The following is a 15,413-nucleotide window of genomic DNA, read 5'->3' on the forward strand; positions in this document are numbered from 1 at the left end:
CAGGTGAATTGGCTCGACTCAAATTGTCCGCAGGTGTGAGTGAGTGGGTGCGTGTTTGTGTGTCTTTCATGTGGCTCCGTGGTGCACTGTTGTTGCACCCAGAGTTACCCTGCCTCACGCTCCAAGTCCACTGGGAACGTTTCCAGCAACCCGTGGCAGCTAAAGAAGCGGTACTGAAGATGAATGGATGAATCTTTCAAGTCCATTGTCCTAATCTTATTCTGAAATGAATATAACTTCCTACACGTCTTAAAAAACAGATGCCCATCAAGACAAAAAAGTCGAAAACGTTACAAAAAAAAAAAAGAGATGAAGAGAACATGGAATATAATTACAAAAATTTAGAACAAATAAGCTGCACGTCATCTGCGCTGTATCGAGTTCTAATCCACTCCCATTGATTCTAATCGATCTGTGTGAAGCAATGTCGATATAAGACATTTGGAAAATGTAGGGTATTTTATTTGTTTCATTCGTGTGATGCTTTTATTTGTGAATTAATATGATTAGTATTTTGGTTAACGTGGTTCGTCTGTGTATTGTGATTCTGTGGCTGCGTACATCATGTAAAACATTGCAAAGTGTCGTAAATTAACACTAATATGAACTAATATTAGACAAATGAGAATACCAAAAAATACTCTCATACGAAATTAGCATAATTTTTTGAAACCATTTCGCCGGTCTTCCGTTGCTGTTTGCTGCGGAAGCCACATTTTTTCTGGGAGGGTAACCTAATGCCCCGCCCACTCTACGTGTAATTGGGTACTTCCTGTTTCCTTTGTTGATGTGGTTGGTTAAATTCAGCCAAGACATCGGCTGACGTTCAGGAATTGATGCCACCATAGCCAATCAGAGGTAGGCTCGTGACGATCAGCCCTTCGCCTTCCGCTGAAAAAATAAACTCACCGCGAGTCGAGGCGGTAAAATGTAAACATTAATCCATGCATTTTTTTTTATCGAGTAGGTAATCATATGTTATATGCTGCTCGTTTATCAACTGCGACACTATAGGCTGCTCTATTTTTATAATGTCTCCAAGTATCGTCTATCAACTTTTAAGTTTTGTATTATCCGCTAAGTTAACTACACCGGCTACACGCTAGCTAGCTAGTTGTCCGGGGGCTTCAGGTTAGTAGCTAGCAAAACCAAACGAATAACTTCATCAAGTTCACGTCAGCTACCCTGAAACCAACTTTACCTCACGTATCTGGATGCAGTTTGATGGAGGACTACGACAAGTTTGTGCAGCATCGTCTCTCAAGTGTGAGAAAAACGGAGGAGAAACACGACAGACCCTCACCCAGGCCGTCTGTCATCCGCTTCTATGGCCAGCCGATTCTTCCTCCCCAGGTATACTTTCAGTTTAATAATTTTTTTCTGTTAAAACAAGCCTCATCGGGGTTTTATTTCTGAAATAAACAGACTGCTAATGTAGTAAAGATTCTCCTGAATTATTCTGCTTTTTGAACGCTTGTCATCCGTTCTTGGGATTCGTGATGGACACTTTATAGGCCAAACATTTAATTGATAAATGAAGGAAGAGGACAATCAATAACTAAAGTAATTGATGCCAGCTCTGCTATTAAACACACGTGTCTGGTTTGTGATGATAACAGCTCTCAGAAGAGCAGAAGGAGGAGATGCAGCGACACAGAGATGCAGCTCAAAAAGCTGCTGTCCACAGAGCCATGATGGCTGATGGAAGGATGGCCTATCTGCGAACTATCCTACAGAGTGTTCAGGTAATATCAGACCAGTTTAGTCTGGTACAAACAAACACCAGTCCTCCTATGACATCATATTTGTTGTTGTGTTTGTAAGACCTAACTTGCTTCTGATCAACTAAGGAAACTTTCTGTTTTGTTAAACCAGCTGAGGAAGACCCTAACGCTCGAGGAGTTGCTTCAAGAATCAGAAACATACACCACATCTTTAAATTCCCATGATGCCAGAGAAGATAGACTACTCTCACTACTGCCTCAAAGGAAAGAAAATATTTTTTTTCCTCCTGCGTTTACATCAGCTACATGTAGTGCCTTTATTACCTCTGATGTGACACCTCAGCCAAATGACCTGGAACAATGCCTTACTGACAGTCATTACAGGCAACGGGGGTCACAGCCAAATCTCCTTAATAGTGCAAACCACCAGTTGGAATCCTCAGGTTATATGACCCATGAGAAGGTTGAAAACACCACCAGCGTCTCTGAGGAAAAGAATGCACAGGGGGCCAGCCATGGTTTTGATTCTTCAGAGGGAGTGTCTAATATCAGTACATTTCTTCACAATTCTTTAAACACAATTGCCAAGACGCATGATATTATTATCTACCCTCCCATAGATGGAGAGGAGCTGGAGAGGAGTGGACAGGAATTATCTTATTGTACTGACTTTATAGTCGCAGAAGACACTTCCTGCTCTTTGATCCAGGAAGTTTCAATGAAGTGTGACCATTCACAAGGAGAGAAATGTAAAAGCAGCCGTGTGGATAGCACGAAGGGTGGGGATAATTTTTCTCTTAATACAGTCTGTAACCTTGACAAAGATCACAGTTTGGACATAATTGAGACTCATATCTCTCCATCAGAAAGCAGTGGCTTTTTTAGCAAACCAGAGTCACAGTGGATGCAGAGCACTCCCCACTGTCCAGCCAGACAATGGCACATTGAGCCCAACCCACCAGAAACAGAATCAACAGACAACAGAATAGATGAAATAGAGCCAGAACCTTGTCGATTGTCTCTTCAGGCTTTACTGAAGAAATCTCAGGAATATCGGCGGCGTCAGCGGATGCTTCGGAACCAAGCCAAAAACAGTAAAATCCACGAGACAACCCAAGAACAGGCAAGATCAAGGACAGAGGAGAGGAGCCAATCTGATAAGGAGAATGATGAATGTCCTAACAAGGGCACAGTGACTTCAGAGGAAAGGAGATCTAAGGAGAGCAGAGAGACGTTTGTGCAAATATCACCAAAGCAGTCCTGGATAAATGGGAATATGATTGAGAGAAGGACAGACTTAAAATCTGACAGCACACATTTGACAGGCAATGGAACTGATGTTGGTGTAGAGTCAACACTGAAAAATAATCAACTGAACATTTCACAGGAGGTCGTAGCAGAGCTTAAACGGATCAGCGACTTCCCACAGCAATGGAACGGATTTACACAAACCTTGCACAAAGACTTTTGCCTACCAACTTATTCGGCTGCTTTTCATACAGGAGGAAGAAAAGATAAAGCTATCCTTGTCCCTCTTTTCTGCAGGAGTCCAGTTGACTGGAAAAGAAAAGGAAGTAACCAAGACGTACAAACTGATGCAACAGAAGCTTCAGCCACAAGTTCAGAGCACATAGATCAGATCGAGTCCAACCTGTCCAGTCTGAAAATACTGATATGTGATCTGGAGTCCACACGGACAGAAGGTGTGGGAATCCACAGCCAAAGGAGGCTAAGCACAGACTCCAGTTTTCAAAGTGTCAAACATATCCAAGGTGATTCAGTTTATTCAGAAGATAAAATGAGTGTTAGAGCCAATGACAGTGACGTTGATGAAGACCAAAGGAGCAGAGACGGTCAGGGAAGACAATCAGACATCTTCATCCAGATTTTGGATGAAGAAACGGGACCTCAATCAAGCATCACTGAAAATGTTCCTCTCACAGCGCAGTTTAAAGGAGCTGAAGCAGTTGATTTCAATCAGCTCAGAGGAGTCAAACTGTTAGCCAAACGAAATGCTGCATGTAAAGAGATATCTGCAGAGAGTAACGAACAACACAATGGTGGGAGGAAGCAGCAGCTCCTAGCTAAACGTATCCTCTCTGTAGCGCAGTGGCATCAAGTTCCTGAGGGCATCAGAAATATTCCATCTGAAGAAACAACCCCTTGCCAGACTTCAGTGCCTTTAGATACCAGTAACCACCAGTGGGAGAGGAGGTCTGAGACCGCGGTAGGTCATCACTTGACTGTTTGGGAGACACTCAACCAGTCTTATGACGTGGACACACCGTCTGGCCTGTGGTCGCTCGAAGAGACAAGTCCTGACTTGGCTTTGGGTTGTCATCGAGTTCCAGAGAAACATCTGACCCCAGAGAGTGAGGGAGAAGGTCAGGGCGGCGAATCCAAAGTCAAACGGAGACTGCTCATGCAAGGGATAGAGGACACAGCAGATGCCAGCCGAGGAGGAGACGATGCTGCCGGGCCGAACTCCACCATACCTAGTGGTGAGGCTACGGAGTAGCAGGATGTAGATGTCAAAGGAGCTGAGAGTGTGAGCAAAACGTTTCATCTTTACACTGTCAACACTTCTCATTACCGCCATTAGGAGCAATGTGGTGCCAGGAGGGCCGTGGATATCAGAGAGACAAGCAAGAAGAACTCAAAAGAGTCCAAGCGGATCAGATCAGAGTCCTGCAAGACCAGCACAGGAGACAAGAGGAAGAATTACTTAAGGTGAGACCTAGAACTCAGTAACCGGGTAAATAATTAATTTTTAAAAAAAAATTTATATACTGGTTTGATCCCCGAAGGGAAATTAAGAAGGCACACTCTAGCTACTGATTACAAACGCATGCATACATATTTGTGAGTACAGGCCCCTGTATCACACACACACACAAAGGGGCCTGTAGGCATGCAGGGGAGGTAGAGTGGCAGGCAGCTCCTTCTTGGTGCGCCTCAAATGAGCAATTTGTAAAGGGGACGGCACCTTGCTCAAGGGTGCCTCGGCAGTGCTCCGGAGATGAGCTGACACCTCCCACTGTTAGCTCACCTCCGGGTATTTTTGGGGGGGCGGGAGCGGGAATCGAACCGCCGATCTTAAATCATAGGACGACCTGCTCTACCGCCCGCTTTACCACTGAGGCTATAACGTAACCCCTGTATATGGTATAACGTAACCCCTATGTTGAAAGGCTAAATTTAAAGTTATAAGAGTCTTACAGATGGACCAGATGAGGTAGCAAGAATATGCAGTTAGTCCCACAACATGTTTTGTCAAAAAATACAAGTGCATAAAAAGTACGGCTGAATGGGATGCCCAGCCCTAATATGAAAAATTTGTGCCAGAGAAGGCTGTTCAGTGTTCTTACATTTGCTTCCTGCAAGAATATATTGTTTAAATGGATTGAGGATAACTCCCTATTATTGCAGGATTGTATAAAATTTTATTTGAGTTAATACCACTTGAATATCTGACACACAGATTTAAAGGCAAGGCATTGCTGGATTGTGATGCTGGATGTTGGTCGAATATAATTTTTGGGTTATGAGGTCAGGTGAGGTATTAGATTGATAAAGTAAATAATAAAGTTTTGAATTTGCTGTGGCGACCCCTGAAGGGAAAAGCCGAAAAGAGAAGAACAAGAATTTGAATTGGTTCCGTTATGTTGCTGTTTTTATTTCTTACTCTTATTTATTGATTGATTGACTGAAGATACAGGCAAACCTCCGTTTCCGACCACAATTCGTTCCGGGAGGCTGTTCGAATACTGATTTATTCGAATTCCAAAGGGATTTTTCTCATTACAAATAATGTAAAGGGCCTTAATCTGTTCCAAGACACTGGAAAACTACCTTTTTTCAACATATGTTATTTCATAATGTCATTTATATATCAAATTGTATAGTAATGAAACAAATCAAAAAAATGTAAAAGAAAGACGCAAACACGAGAAAGAAAGAAAGAAAGAAAGAAAGAAAAAACATCGACGTAATCAGGTTAGCCTAAGGTACGAGTTACCGTCGTCTTTTGGACAGAAGTTTACGGTACCGTAACTCGTACCATAGGCAGTGGAACGCAAATTAAGTGAAAAATTATTGAATACAGTAAACTAAAATAAAAAGCACATTACCGTCACGTTTTCTCTCAACTTTTCTTGCCTTTTCTCACGCTTGGGGGCGAGAAATAATAATAATAATAATAATGGATTAGATTTTCATTCATCTTCTGCTGCTTCATCCGCTGTAGTGGGTCACGGGGAGCTGGAGCGTAACTCATATAGCGCTTTTCTGGACACTCAGACGCTTTACATTGGATCCATTATTCATTCACTCCTCATGTGTACTTGGTGATGGTAGACTACATGTGTAGCCACAGCTGCCCTGGGGCAGACTGACAGAAGTGTGGCTGCCAATCTGCGCCTACGGCCCCTCCGACCACTAGCGGAACAATCACACTCATTCACACACCAGCGAGTGCCCCACTGGAGGCAAGGAGGGTAGTGTCTTACCCAAGGACACAACGACAACTGACTCGGCAGGAGCGGGAATCGAACTGCTGATCTTAAATAGTTGGACGACCCACGATACCACTGAGCCACAGTTGCTCCAAAAAGGCGATCATTTCGCGTTTGACTTCCAAATTTTGTTTGACTTCTAAGACAAAAAATTTAGAATTTTTTGGTCGAATATTGATTTGTTCAATTTCTAAAGCGTTCGAAAACCAAGGTTTGCTTGTAGAATGATATGATTTAGGGATCCAAGTTAAATTTTTTTTTTTTTGGTGACCTGTTTTGTGTTCTTTTTTTTTCTTTTGCATTAAATATCTGACGTTCTAGGATAAAATATAAAAATGAATAAACATTTTTAAAAAGTATGGCTAAAAATCCAGGTATTTCTAGTAATATCAAAATCAGAACAGCCTGCCTCAGTCTTTTACCTACTGGTGAGCAGTATCCTCCTGGAGCCTGAGTCACTCCCCTGAGATCTTTGACGACGACCAACGTTTCCTGTGAGAAATTAAGAATTCATGTTTCCATGTTTTTAAAAATGAGAAGTTTCACAAGTTTCCTGCCAATTCACAAAGCTGTGATATAACACTGCCCCTAACCGTTTTATTACAGGCACACCTTTGAGAAGCTACCTCTGTAACATGCGCACACACACACACACACACACACACATACATAGGTTCCTTACCTGCTTTTGGAGACCTGGGTCGTGGGCAGACTACAGACATCTGCTCATTACAAGAGACCTTCGACTCTCCCCAGTAAAAAGAAAACACACACACACACAGGGATTCTACTATAAATGTTTCATTACACCCCTAAGAGGCAGGCACGTGTGTGTGTGTGTATACAGACATGCAAGTCTTCAAGGACGCCTGCTGCTCTCTGGCAACGAGTTTTTGTTTTTTCATCTTGAGTCTGTATTTGTTCCTGGCCAGTGTCCTTGCACTATTAATCACAGTCTTTAATTCATGTATCCTTAACAACAATATAATTAAAACAAGCCGTTTGATAAAAAATACTTCTTTTCCTCTCTGTCCTTTCGTCATTTATGATTTGATGAGAGATCAAGTGGCTGGACTCAGGTGAAGGAGGAGGGAACAAGGGAATTGACAGACAAGGAAAGGATAATTTGTTTAATTCATGAGCGTCTGTGGTTAAGTGCCAGATCGTCCCGTCGGGTGCCACCGCTAATGGTCCCTTCTCTTTTCAGTTTTTTCCTCCTGATGCATTACTCTCTTTATTTTTCTCTTTTTCCTCCTCCGACATTGTTTTTATTCTCCGGCTGCGTTAATTTTCTCCATCTTTTCTGTTTCATCATCCCCGTCATCCCTCTCTTCGTCTCACACCTCTTGCCTCTGTGCTCCATCCCCTCCCCACCCCCCTCTCTTCTTTTTTACCCTCAATTAATTTCTTCCTCCTGCCTCATTTACTATCCTTTCCTTTTCAACATTTTTCAACCTTGCCTGCTCCCCAATGCACACATGCATTTGTTTTTTATCTGATCCCTTTCTTTCTGTCTTTTTCTAGGCCCTGGCAGCACGTTACCGTGTCCTCCAGAGCGCGTCCTTTCCTTCCTGCGTGTCAGGCTCACATCTTGGGGACACATTGTCATTTCCCACCCTTTCTCAGGTATTGCCATCACATTTGTACACTCAAGTCAGTGACAGAAAGCTTGTCCCGCCACAGAGCGTCTATTAGCCAATGGTCTCAGGTGAAACAGATATTTCTCCTCTGATGTCTCAGTCCAGTTTGCTATCATATGTTTCTGCTCATTTGTGTATTCTCACACTGCAGCTCAATTGGACTTTAAGTTGTTGGAAAAAACAAATTCCTTTCATGCAACAGCTTTGAAATCAACAAGTGAGCACATCAGCTGGTTATTATTCCCTTTCATAATGATCAATTGTGAGTCCATTCGTTTTGATGAACGAAGGGGATGTCAACCAAAAGACCTTGAGAATCTGTGCGGGGTATTAATTGGTTGTCATTGATGGAATTAGCATTCTCCTCTGTCCTCCCCTCCAGTCCGTCCTACCCTCTCTTGGTCTCTCCTCTTGTAGCGCTCCAACCCGAGGACAGAACGCTGTCGCCCCCTGCTGGCAGCAGTCGTGAAAGGCTTTCTAACGCGCAGGCTGATGAAGACGGAGAAAGTGGCACAGCTGGTGCGCACCATCAGGGTGAGAGTGACAACTGTGTCACACCTGTCTCTAGAGCAGCGGTTCCCAAACTTATCAGGCCGCGCACCCACTTCTACCTCCCCCAATGCCCGAAACATGAAAAAAAAAGAAAGAAAAGGCGTAGTCTTTATAGCCATATAGGTATCAAGTTTAATAATATAGGCTCCTGTTAACACAGAATAGATTGTGCAATAATGGGCCTAATGATCTCTCACTTTAGAAACGGTGGGGAGAATAATAGTAACAATATAAAAATGACAATAATAATATTTTAAGTCAAAATGGTCGCCGAGCGAGCCGACTACAGATGAGTGATGAACAGCAGTTATTACTATGTAACAGATAGGCCTATTTAAGAAACTAAGTTATTAAATGGTAACAAATATGCTACTCCGCCACAAAGAATCAAAATAACATAGGCCCAAGTTCAACATCATATTTTCTCTTTCGAGTACGAGTCTCATTGTGTTCTTTACCCCCTTCTCCCGATGAAGTGTCCGAGTGAGTTTACTGTGTTCTGTGCTCCTCATTTTAAGTTTCCCCTGTCTTGTCATCATCACTCTCTTTTTCCTGCTCGATTTCTTCAGCCTGGTAGACTGCACAGCTCTCAGTTGTGGCCAATGTATCCTGTCCTCTTTCATTTCTCCAAGATTTAATACCGGACAGACTGCCCGTTTTTAACCGGTCATGCATTTCGGCATATTATTGTTGTTGCTATCACAACAAGCTAGCATGTAGCTAGGAGAAAGCCAAGTGCATTTTGGTTTTTTTGTTTTTTTTTTAATTTTCCCAGAACGTTTTTTAATTGAAAATTACACATGTTTCCGCGAATGAATTTAAATATTGAAACTATTAATCCTCCATTAAAAAGTGTTAAAATTATTTATTTAATTATTTGTTCAGGGTGCTCAGCTGCCATTACACTTGCCCACCCCCTAGTGGCAGCTCGCGCACCACAGGGGGTGTGCGCACCACACTTTGGGAATCCCTACTCTAGAGCATTGCGTCTAATTTTCAGAAAGTGTTGCTATTGCATGTGGAATACAGCTGAGTGTGCGTGTGACGTCTAGGACACACAGCAGTTCCTGCAGACCTTCCAGCAGCAGAGCCCAGAGAGAGGAGAGTCTTGCAGCCGACAGGACCTGTTGTTGAAAAAGAGAGCTGTTATACAGGTGTGAAAGCAGACACGTGTTACGAACATCTGTTCACATCGTTCCCCTTTTCTTCTATGCTTTTCACTAAGCAATTACTGCCTTGATTAGCAGTTAAACGCATTAGTTCCTATGATTACGTGCATTAATTTAAGCTACTATGTGCTCTTTAATTGTTGCTTTCCAGCTGCGTGCTGCACGCTATGAGCTCAGCGACATATTCTTCAGCCTGACAGCTAGAAGGAGGATGCAACTGATCAGCAGGGACAGACAAGCGCTCCGGGAGAGGGAGTGCATGAAAAAGGTAAGCATGTCGGAAGCTTTGTGAAAGGAATAAAGTATGTACACTGAAGACTGTTGGGAATGTAGCCGCAAGAGGACCCAAGCCAGTGTCTTATTGTGCCGGTCCCAAGCCCGGATAAATACAGAGGGTTGCGTCAGGAAGGGCATCCGGCGTAAAAGTTTTGCCAAATCAAACATGCGAATCAAACCTATGACTTCCATACCGGATCGGTCGAGGCCCGGGTTAACAACGACCGCCATCGGCGCTGTTGACCTACAGGGCGCTGGTGACCTACAGGGCGCTGGTGGAAATTGGACTACTGTTGGTCGAAGGAGGAGAGGAGGAAAGTGTGATCGTAAGAAGAGAGAGAAGAGGAACGCCAAGAGTATAGGACTGAGAGTAGGGACGTTGAATTTTGGAACTATGACAGGAAAAGGTAGAGAGTTGGTTGACATGATGCAGAGGAGGAAGGTAGACATACTGTGTGTCCAGGAGAGCAGGTGGAAAGATGGCAAGGCTAGAAGTTTAGGAACAGGGTTCAAGTTCGGTCGAGGCGGATGGCCGCCCAAAAGAGTCTGGGTCCTGCCCGGAGTTTCTTCCTCATCGAGGGAATTTTTCCCCGCCACTGTCGCTTATGCTTGCTCTGGAGGGTTCAGTTGGGTTTCTCTGTCTGTTAAAGCGCTTTGAAATGTCTGCTGCCATGATTAATCGCTATATAAATAAAACTTGATAAACTTGATGAAGTTGTTCTATCATGGTGTAGATGGGAAGAGAAACGGAGTAGGAGTTATCTTGAAGGAGGAGTTTGTTGGGAATGTCCTGGAGGTAAAAAGAGTGTCGGATAGAGTGATGAGTCTGAAGCTAGAAATCGAAGGTGTGATGTTCAATGTAGTTAGTGGGTATGCTCCACAGGTAGGATGTGAGCTGGAGGAGAAGGAGAAATTCTGGTTGGACTTTGATGAAGTAATGCAGAGCATGCCTAGAAGTGAGAGAGTTGTCATTGGAGCAGACTTCAATTGACATGTTGGTGCAGGAAACAGAGGTGATGAGGAGGTGATGGGCAGGTTTGGTATCTAGGAGAGGATACCAAACCTGGTGTTTGACTTTGCAAAAAGAATGGAAATGGCTATAGTGAATACTTTCTTCCAGAAGAGGCAGGAACATAGGGTGACCTATAAGAGTGGAGGTAGGAGCACACAGGGAGACTACATCTTGTGTAGACGGTGTAATCTGAGGAGATCAGTGACTGCACATTAGTGGTAGGGGAGAGTGTAGCCAAACAGCATAGGATGGTGGTGTGTAGGATGACTCTGGCGGTGAGGAACATTAAGAGGACAAAGACGGAGCAGAGGACAAAATGGTGGAAGCTGAAAACGGAAGAGTGTTGCATGACTTTTAGGAAGGAGTTAAGACAGGCTCTGGGTGGTCAGGAGGTGCTTCCAGATGACTGGACTGCTACAGCTAATGTGATCAGGGAGACAGGTAGGAGAGTAATTGGTGTGTCATCTGGAAAGAAAGTAGATAAGGAGACTTGGTGGTGGAATGAGAAGGTAAATGAGTGTATACAGAGAAAGAGGTTAGCTAAGACGAAGTGGGACACTGAGAGGACTGAGGAGAGTAGACAGGAGTACAGGGAGATGCAATGTAAGGTGAAGGTAGAGGTAGCAAAGGCCAAACAAGGGGCTTATGATGACTTGTATGCTAGGTTGGACAGTAAGGACGGAGAGACTGACATTGTGTTTTTGTATATCTGGAGAAAGCTTATGACAGGATGCCCAGCGAGGAACTGTGGTATTGTATGAAGTCTGGAGTGGCAGAGAAGTATGTTAGAGCGGTACAGGACATGTATGAGGACTGTAAGACAGTGGTGAGGTGTGCTGTAGGTGTGACAGAGGAGTTCAAGGTGGAGGTGGGACTGCATCAGGGATCAGCTCTGAGCCCCTTCTTGTTCGCTATGGTGATGGACAGGCTGCCAGATGAGGTTGGACAGGAATCTCTGTGGACTGTGATGTTTGCAGATGACATTGTGATCTGCAGTGAGAGCAGGGAACAGGTGGAGGAGAAGCTAGAGAGGTGGGGGTTTGTCCTGGAAAGAAGAGGAATGAAGGTTAGCCGCAGTAAGACAGAGTACATGTGTGTGAATGAGAGGGACCCAAGTGGAAGAGTGAGGTTACAGGGAGAAGAGATCAAGAAGGTGGAGGATTTTAAGTACTTAGGGTCAACAGTCCAGAGCAATGAAGAGTGTGGAAAAGAGGTGAAGAAGCGTGTACAGGCAGGATGGTACGGGTGGAGAAAAGTCAGGTGTGATGTGTGATAGAAGAGATAGAAGATGCTGAGGTTCTCTCTGGGAGTGACCAGGAAGGGTAAGATCAGGAATGAGTACATCAGAGGGACAGCACATGTTAGAGGTTTTGGAGATAAAGTCAGAGAGACCAGACTGAGATGGTTTGGACATGTCCAGAGGAGAGATAGTGAATATATTGGTAGAAGGATGCTGAGTTTTGAACTGCCAGGCAGGAAGCCTAGAGGAAGACCAAAGAGGAGGTTTATGGATGTAGTGAAAGAGGACATGAAGGTAGTTGGTGTGAGAGAAGAGGATGCAGAGGACAAGGTTAGATGGAGGCAAGTGATTCGCTGTGGCGACCCCTGAAGGGAAAAGCCGAAAGGAAAAGAAGAAGACTGGAAAACTGTTGGGATTCAAATAATCCCAAAATAACAACAGCAGAATTATGTTGGGAAAGTAATGTAGAAAGTTAATGTATATGTTTAATTAAGTAAGGAGTGCAAACACTAATCTGCACTTTTATTTTTTTATTTATTAATGTGTGTGTGGTTAGAGTGGGCATACAGACCGACCCAGAGGAACAAGTTGTTTATCAGCTGCAACACAAACGTCGCTGGCGAGGAAGAGAGGAAAGATGTGAGTTTGTCTGGTCTTATATAGTGTGTTCTTCAAGAATCTGTGTAGTCAATGTATTGTTGTTTTATTTTAAGGTTATTCACAGCCAGCTGAACTTTTTTTATGACTTGAAAATTTTAGCATCAATCAATCAACTTTTATTTACATAGCGCTTAATCACATCTGAAGACATTTCAAAGTGCTTTACAGATAGAAAGCCAACAATGCCCTCCAGAGCAAGCATAAGCAACGGTGGCGGGGAAAAACTGCCTCATTGAGTTTTTCCTCATTGAGGGAGTTTTTCTCTGGGCAGGACCCAGGCTCTGGAGGGCGGTCATCCACCTTGACCTGTTGGTTGGGAAAAAGAATTACACTGGGTACAGAAATAGGTCAAGTAAAAGAGACAGAGAGAGAGAGTGGCAGATAACGCCAGTTTGAGTTTAATGTCCATAATGAGCTGTCGCTGAATTGGGGGTGGGATTTCCAGGCTTTTGGATATCCTGTCTTCCATCCGAGTTCCCCACCTGTGAAACAGAAGCATAAAGAAAGTGGTAGTGTCATGCAGACAAAGAGTGTGATTTAACATTAGTAATAAATTCTAGAAGCATAGAAAGACAAAGAGAAGTGCACCACAGGCTAAGAACATAAGAGTTCCTCTACCATTGACTATAAGCTGTGTTCTCTTCTCCAGGATCCAGAAACGTGCAGCTGAAACTGTCACAGGAGTCCTAACAAAGGCTGGATGCTATGCTGTACCCTCTGCCAAGCCGTCTCCAGAAACCAAACGTGGACAGTTCAAAGGAAAGCCTCAGAGGGTCCCTAAGAGCACTGGCTCCTCCAGAACACGATGACTGTCCTATTTGCCCCAGTGGGAACTCTTAATAAGGCCTCGAGTGATTATCTGAATATTGTTGAAAAAAATGTTTTTAGAGATTAAAAAACTAATTTATTCTTTTGCCAGCTGTTTACAACTTGTGCAAGTAAATATAATCAATATTTTTTGTGTGTATTTATTTCTAGAGTTTTTATTTCTAACTTGTTTTGTAGTGTGGTTCAACTTGTAGTTATCTTCTTTCACATATGTACTTACATATGTACATAAACGTTGCATTCAAAAACAGACAATCCACAATTATATTTGAGAATTTTGAATTTTTGGTAGTATTGTAGAACTGTGTATATCTCACTTGTATACAAAAATTTGTCATATGTTGGTGTTACTGATACTACATAGATAAGGTAGTACAGTACTGTACTTAATTGCTGCCTTGTATGTTTTTTTCTGTTGTGATCAGACACCCTCCAAAGCTATGTAATACTATTTACTATTTTTCTTGTAAGGGACTTTAGGTATGTTAGATATTTCTCTGTTATTACTAATAAATGTTTTTTATAAGTTAACAGTATTTGTGTTAAACCACCACTACCTACCCCCAGAAGCAGGGGGCGCTGTTACACGCTCAGCTTCACGCGACTTCCTGCCAGTCGATCGGTGGTTTGGGCTGTGTATTGAATAAATAGATGCTAGTCGGCTACATCTAGTGATATCTGAATCGCGCCCCATAGGGTTTCGAACCGTTGCGACAATTGTGCCGAAAACTTTCATTACTCAGCGCCCCATTCATTGAGAATGTGGACGTCCTCTTTGGCAAGGTGTCTGTGGTACAACCACACAACGGTCGATGAGCCCAGAAAACAGCGCTTTGACGTTTCTTGTATTGCATATATTTTCTGAATAAAACCAAATATAATCTAATTCAATGTGTTAATCCGTGCTGGCTATATTGTAGCCATATATTATAGGAAATTGTTTTATGATCATTGGTCCTTGCAGGGTTCAATAAAGCAATAAGTAATATATAGATAACATGTTCACGCATGTATATTTAACATAAATATATACATATGTGTTTGTGTGCGTGAGTTACATTGGATGATTAGTGTCACTGCAAAAAAACAAGGTCTATGTTGTGAGATAAAAGTCGTGATTCCGACACATCACAGCAGCACCACCGGCTTCATTCTCACGTGTGGATCGGTAACGCCTCATCATTGATGACGTGTTGTTACTGTACGTCAGGTACTGGGAACAAAGCAAACACTTCACCTGCAAATTAAAATAATGTGTGTGGTTTATTATTTTCTACTCTGGGAGCAACAGAGCCTGAAAATAAGTTCCTCAGAACTTAAAATCTACAGTACAAACAAACAAACAAACAAACAAAACAATAAGTCAAAAGACCTCTATGATGCTAGACTAAATGTGTTGTTTAGTCCCCGCAGCTCATAGCAATGCAAACAAACAATTCTATGATGCTAGAATAAACTGGTAGTTTCATTCCCCACAGAGCATAGCAATAAACAAACAAATATTTGGTTGAGCTAAGACAATATATGGTGGCATTCCAAATATGCTTCGCCTCTTAACTTGACACAGGGAAGGAGAGCCCACAACCCAGGCAGAGTAGCTTCAATCGGCTGGACGTCCGTAGGTAACCCGCAGCTGACTCTTTTTGGAGTATGAAACTCCTCACCTTTTATACTTTTTAAGAAGAAAGGCCTGCATGCGAGCAGGAATGGCCAGTTCCAGCTCTCAGGCAGCCCTCCCTTTGGTGGTACCCCTCGCTGAGGAATAAACATCACCACCCTCGAGAATGCAGTGTAGGAG

At 43.1% G+C, this 15,413-nt stretch overlaps 1 protein-coding gene across 3 annotated transcripts; it reads left to right on the forward strand.

The window, feature by feature from the left end:
* Positions 1 to 892: 892 nt before the first annotated feature.
* On the forward strand, positions 893 to 14,486 carry cp110 (centriolar coiled-coil protein 110). 3 transcript variants are annotated; one of them, XM_068322625.1, is made up of 10 exons: positions 893 to 1,353; positions 1,620 to 1,745; positions 1,876 to 4,225; positions 4,327 to 4,454; positions 7,763 to 7,864; positions 8,296 to 8,412; positions 9,483 to 9,584; positions 9,751 to 9,867; positions 12,684 to 12,766; positions 13,437 to 14,486. In XM_068322625.1, the coding sequence occupies exons 1-10, from the start codon at positions 1,225 to 1,227 to the stop codon at positions 13,594 to 13,596; spliced, it is 3,414 nt and encodes a 1,137-aa protein (XP_068178726.1). In that variant the 5' UTR covers positions 893 to 1,224; the 3' UTR covers positions 13,597 to 14,486. The 3 variants fall into 3 exon arrangements, 2 of the variants coding, with proteins under 2 accessions (XP_068178726.1, XP_068178727.1); XM_068322626.1 differs by lacking the exon at positions 12,684 to 12,766 and having other exon boundaries at positions 13,437 to 13,588; XR_011036987.1 differs by lacking the exons at positions 9,751 to 9,867; positions 12,684 to 12,766; positions 13,437 to 14,486 and having other exon boundaries at positions 8,261 to 8,412; positions 9,483 to 9,514.
* The last annotated feature ends 927 nt before the right edge of the window (positions 14,487 to 15,413 follow it).

The sequence above is a fragment of the Antennarius striatus genome, chromosome 8 (genome assembly GCF_040054535.1).
Source record: "Antennarius striatus isolate MH-2024 chromosome 8, ASM4005453v1, whole genome shotgun sequence".
In the NCBI taxonomy this organism is placed as follows: domain Eukaryota; kingdom Metazoa; phylum Chordata; class Actinopteri; order Lophiiformes; family Antennariidae; genus Antennarius; species Antennarius striatus.

Bases quoted from the DNA above. Each gene is read 5' to 3' on its own strand.
- cp110 (XM_068322625.1), top strand. From the start codon at position 1,225: ATGGAGGACTACGACAAGTTTGTGCAGCATCGTCTCTCAAGTGTGAGA. The intron at 1,354-1,619 runs GTATACTTTCAG...TGATGATAACAG, and splicing joins AGCCGATTCTTCCTCCCCAG to CTCTCAGAAGAGCAGAAGGA. The intron at 7,865-8,295 runs GTATTGCCATCA...CTCCTCTTGTAG, and splicing joins CATTTCCCACCCTTTCTCAG to CGCTCCAACCCGAGGACAGA.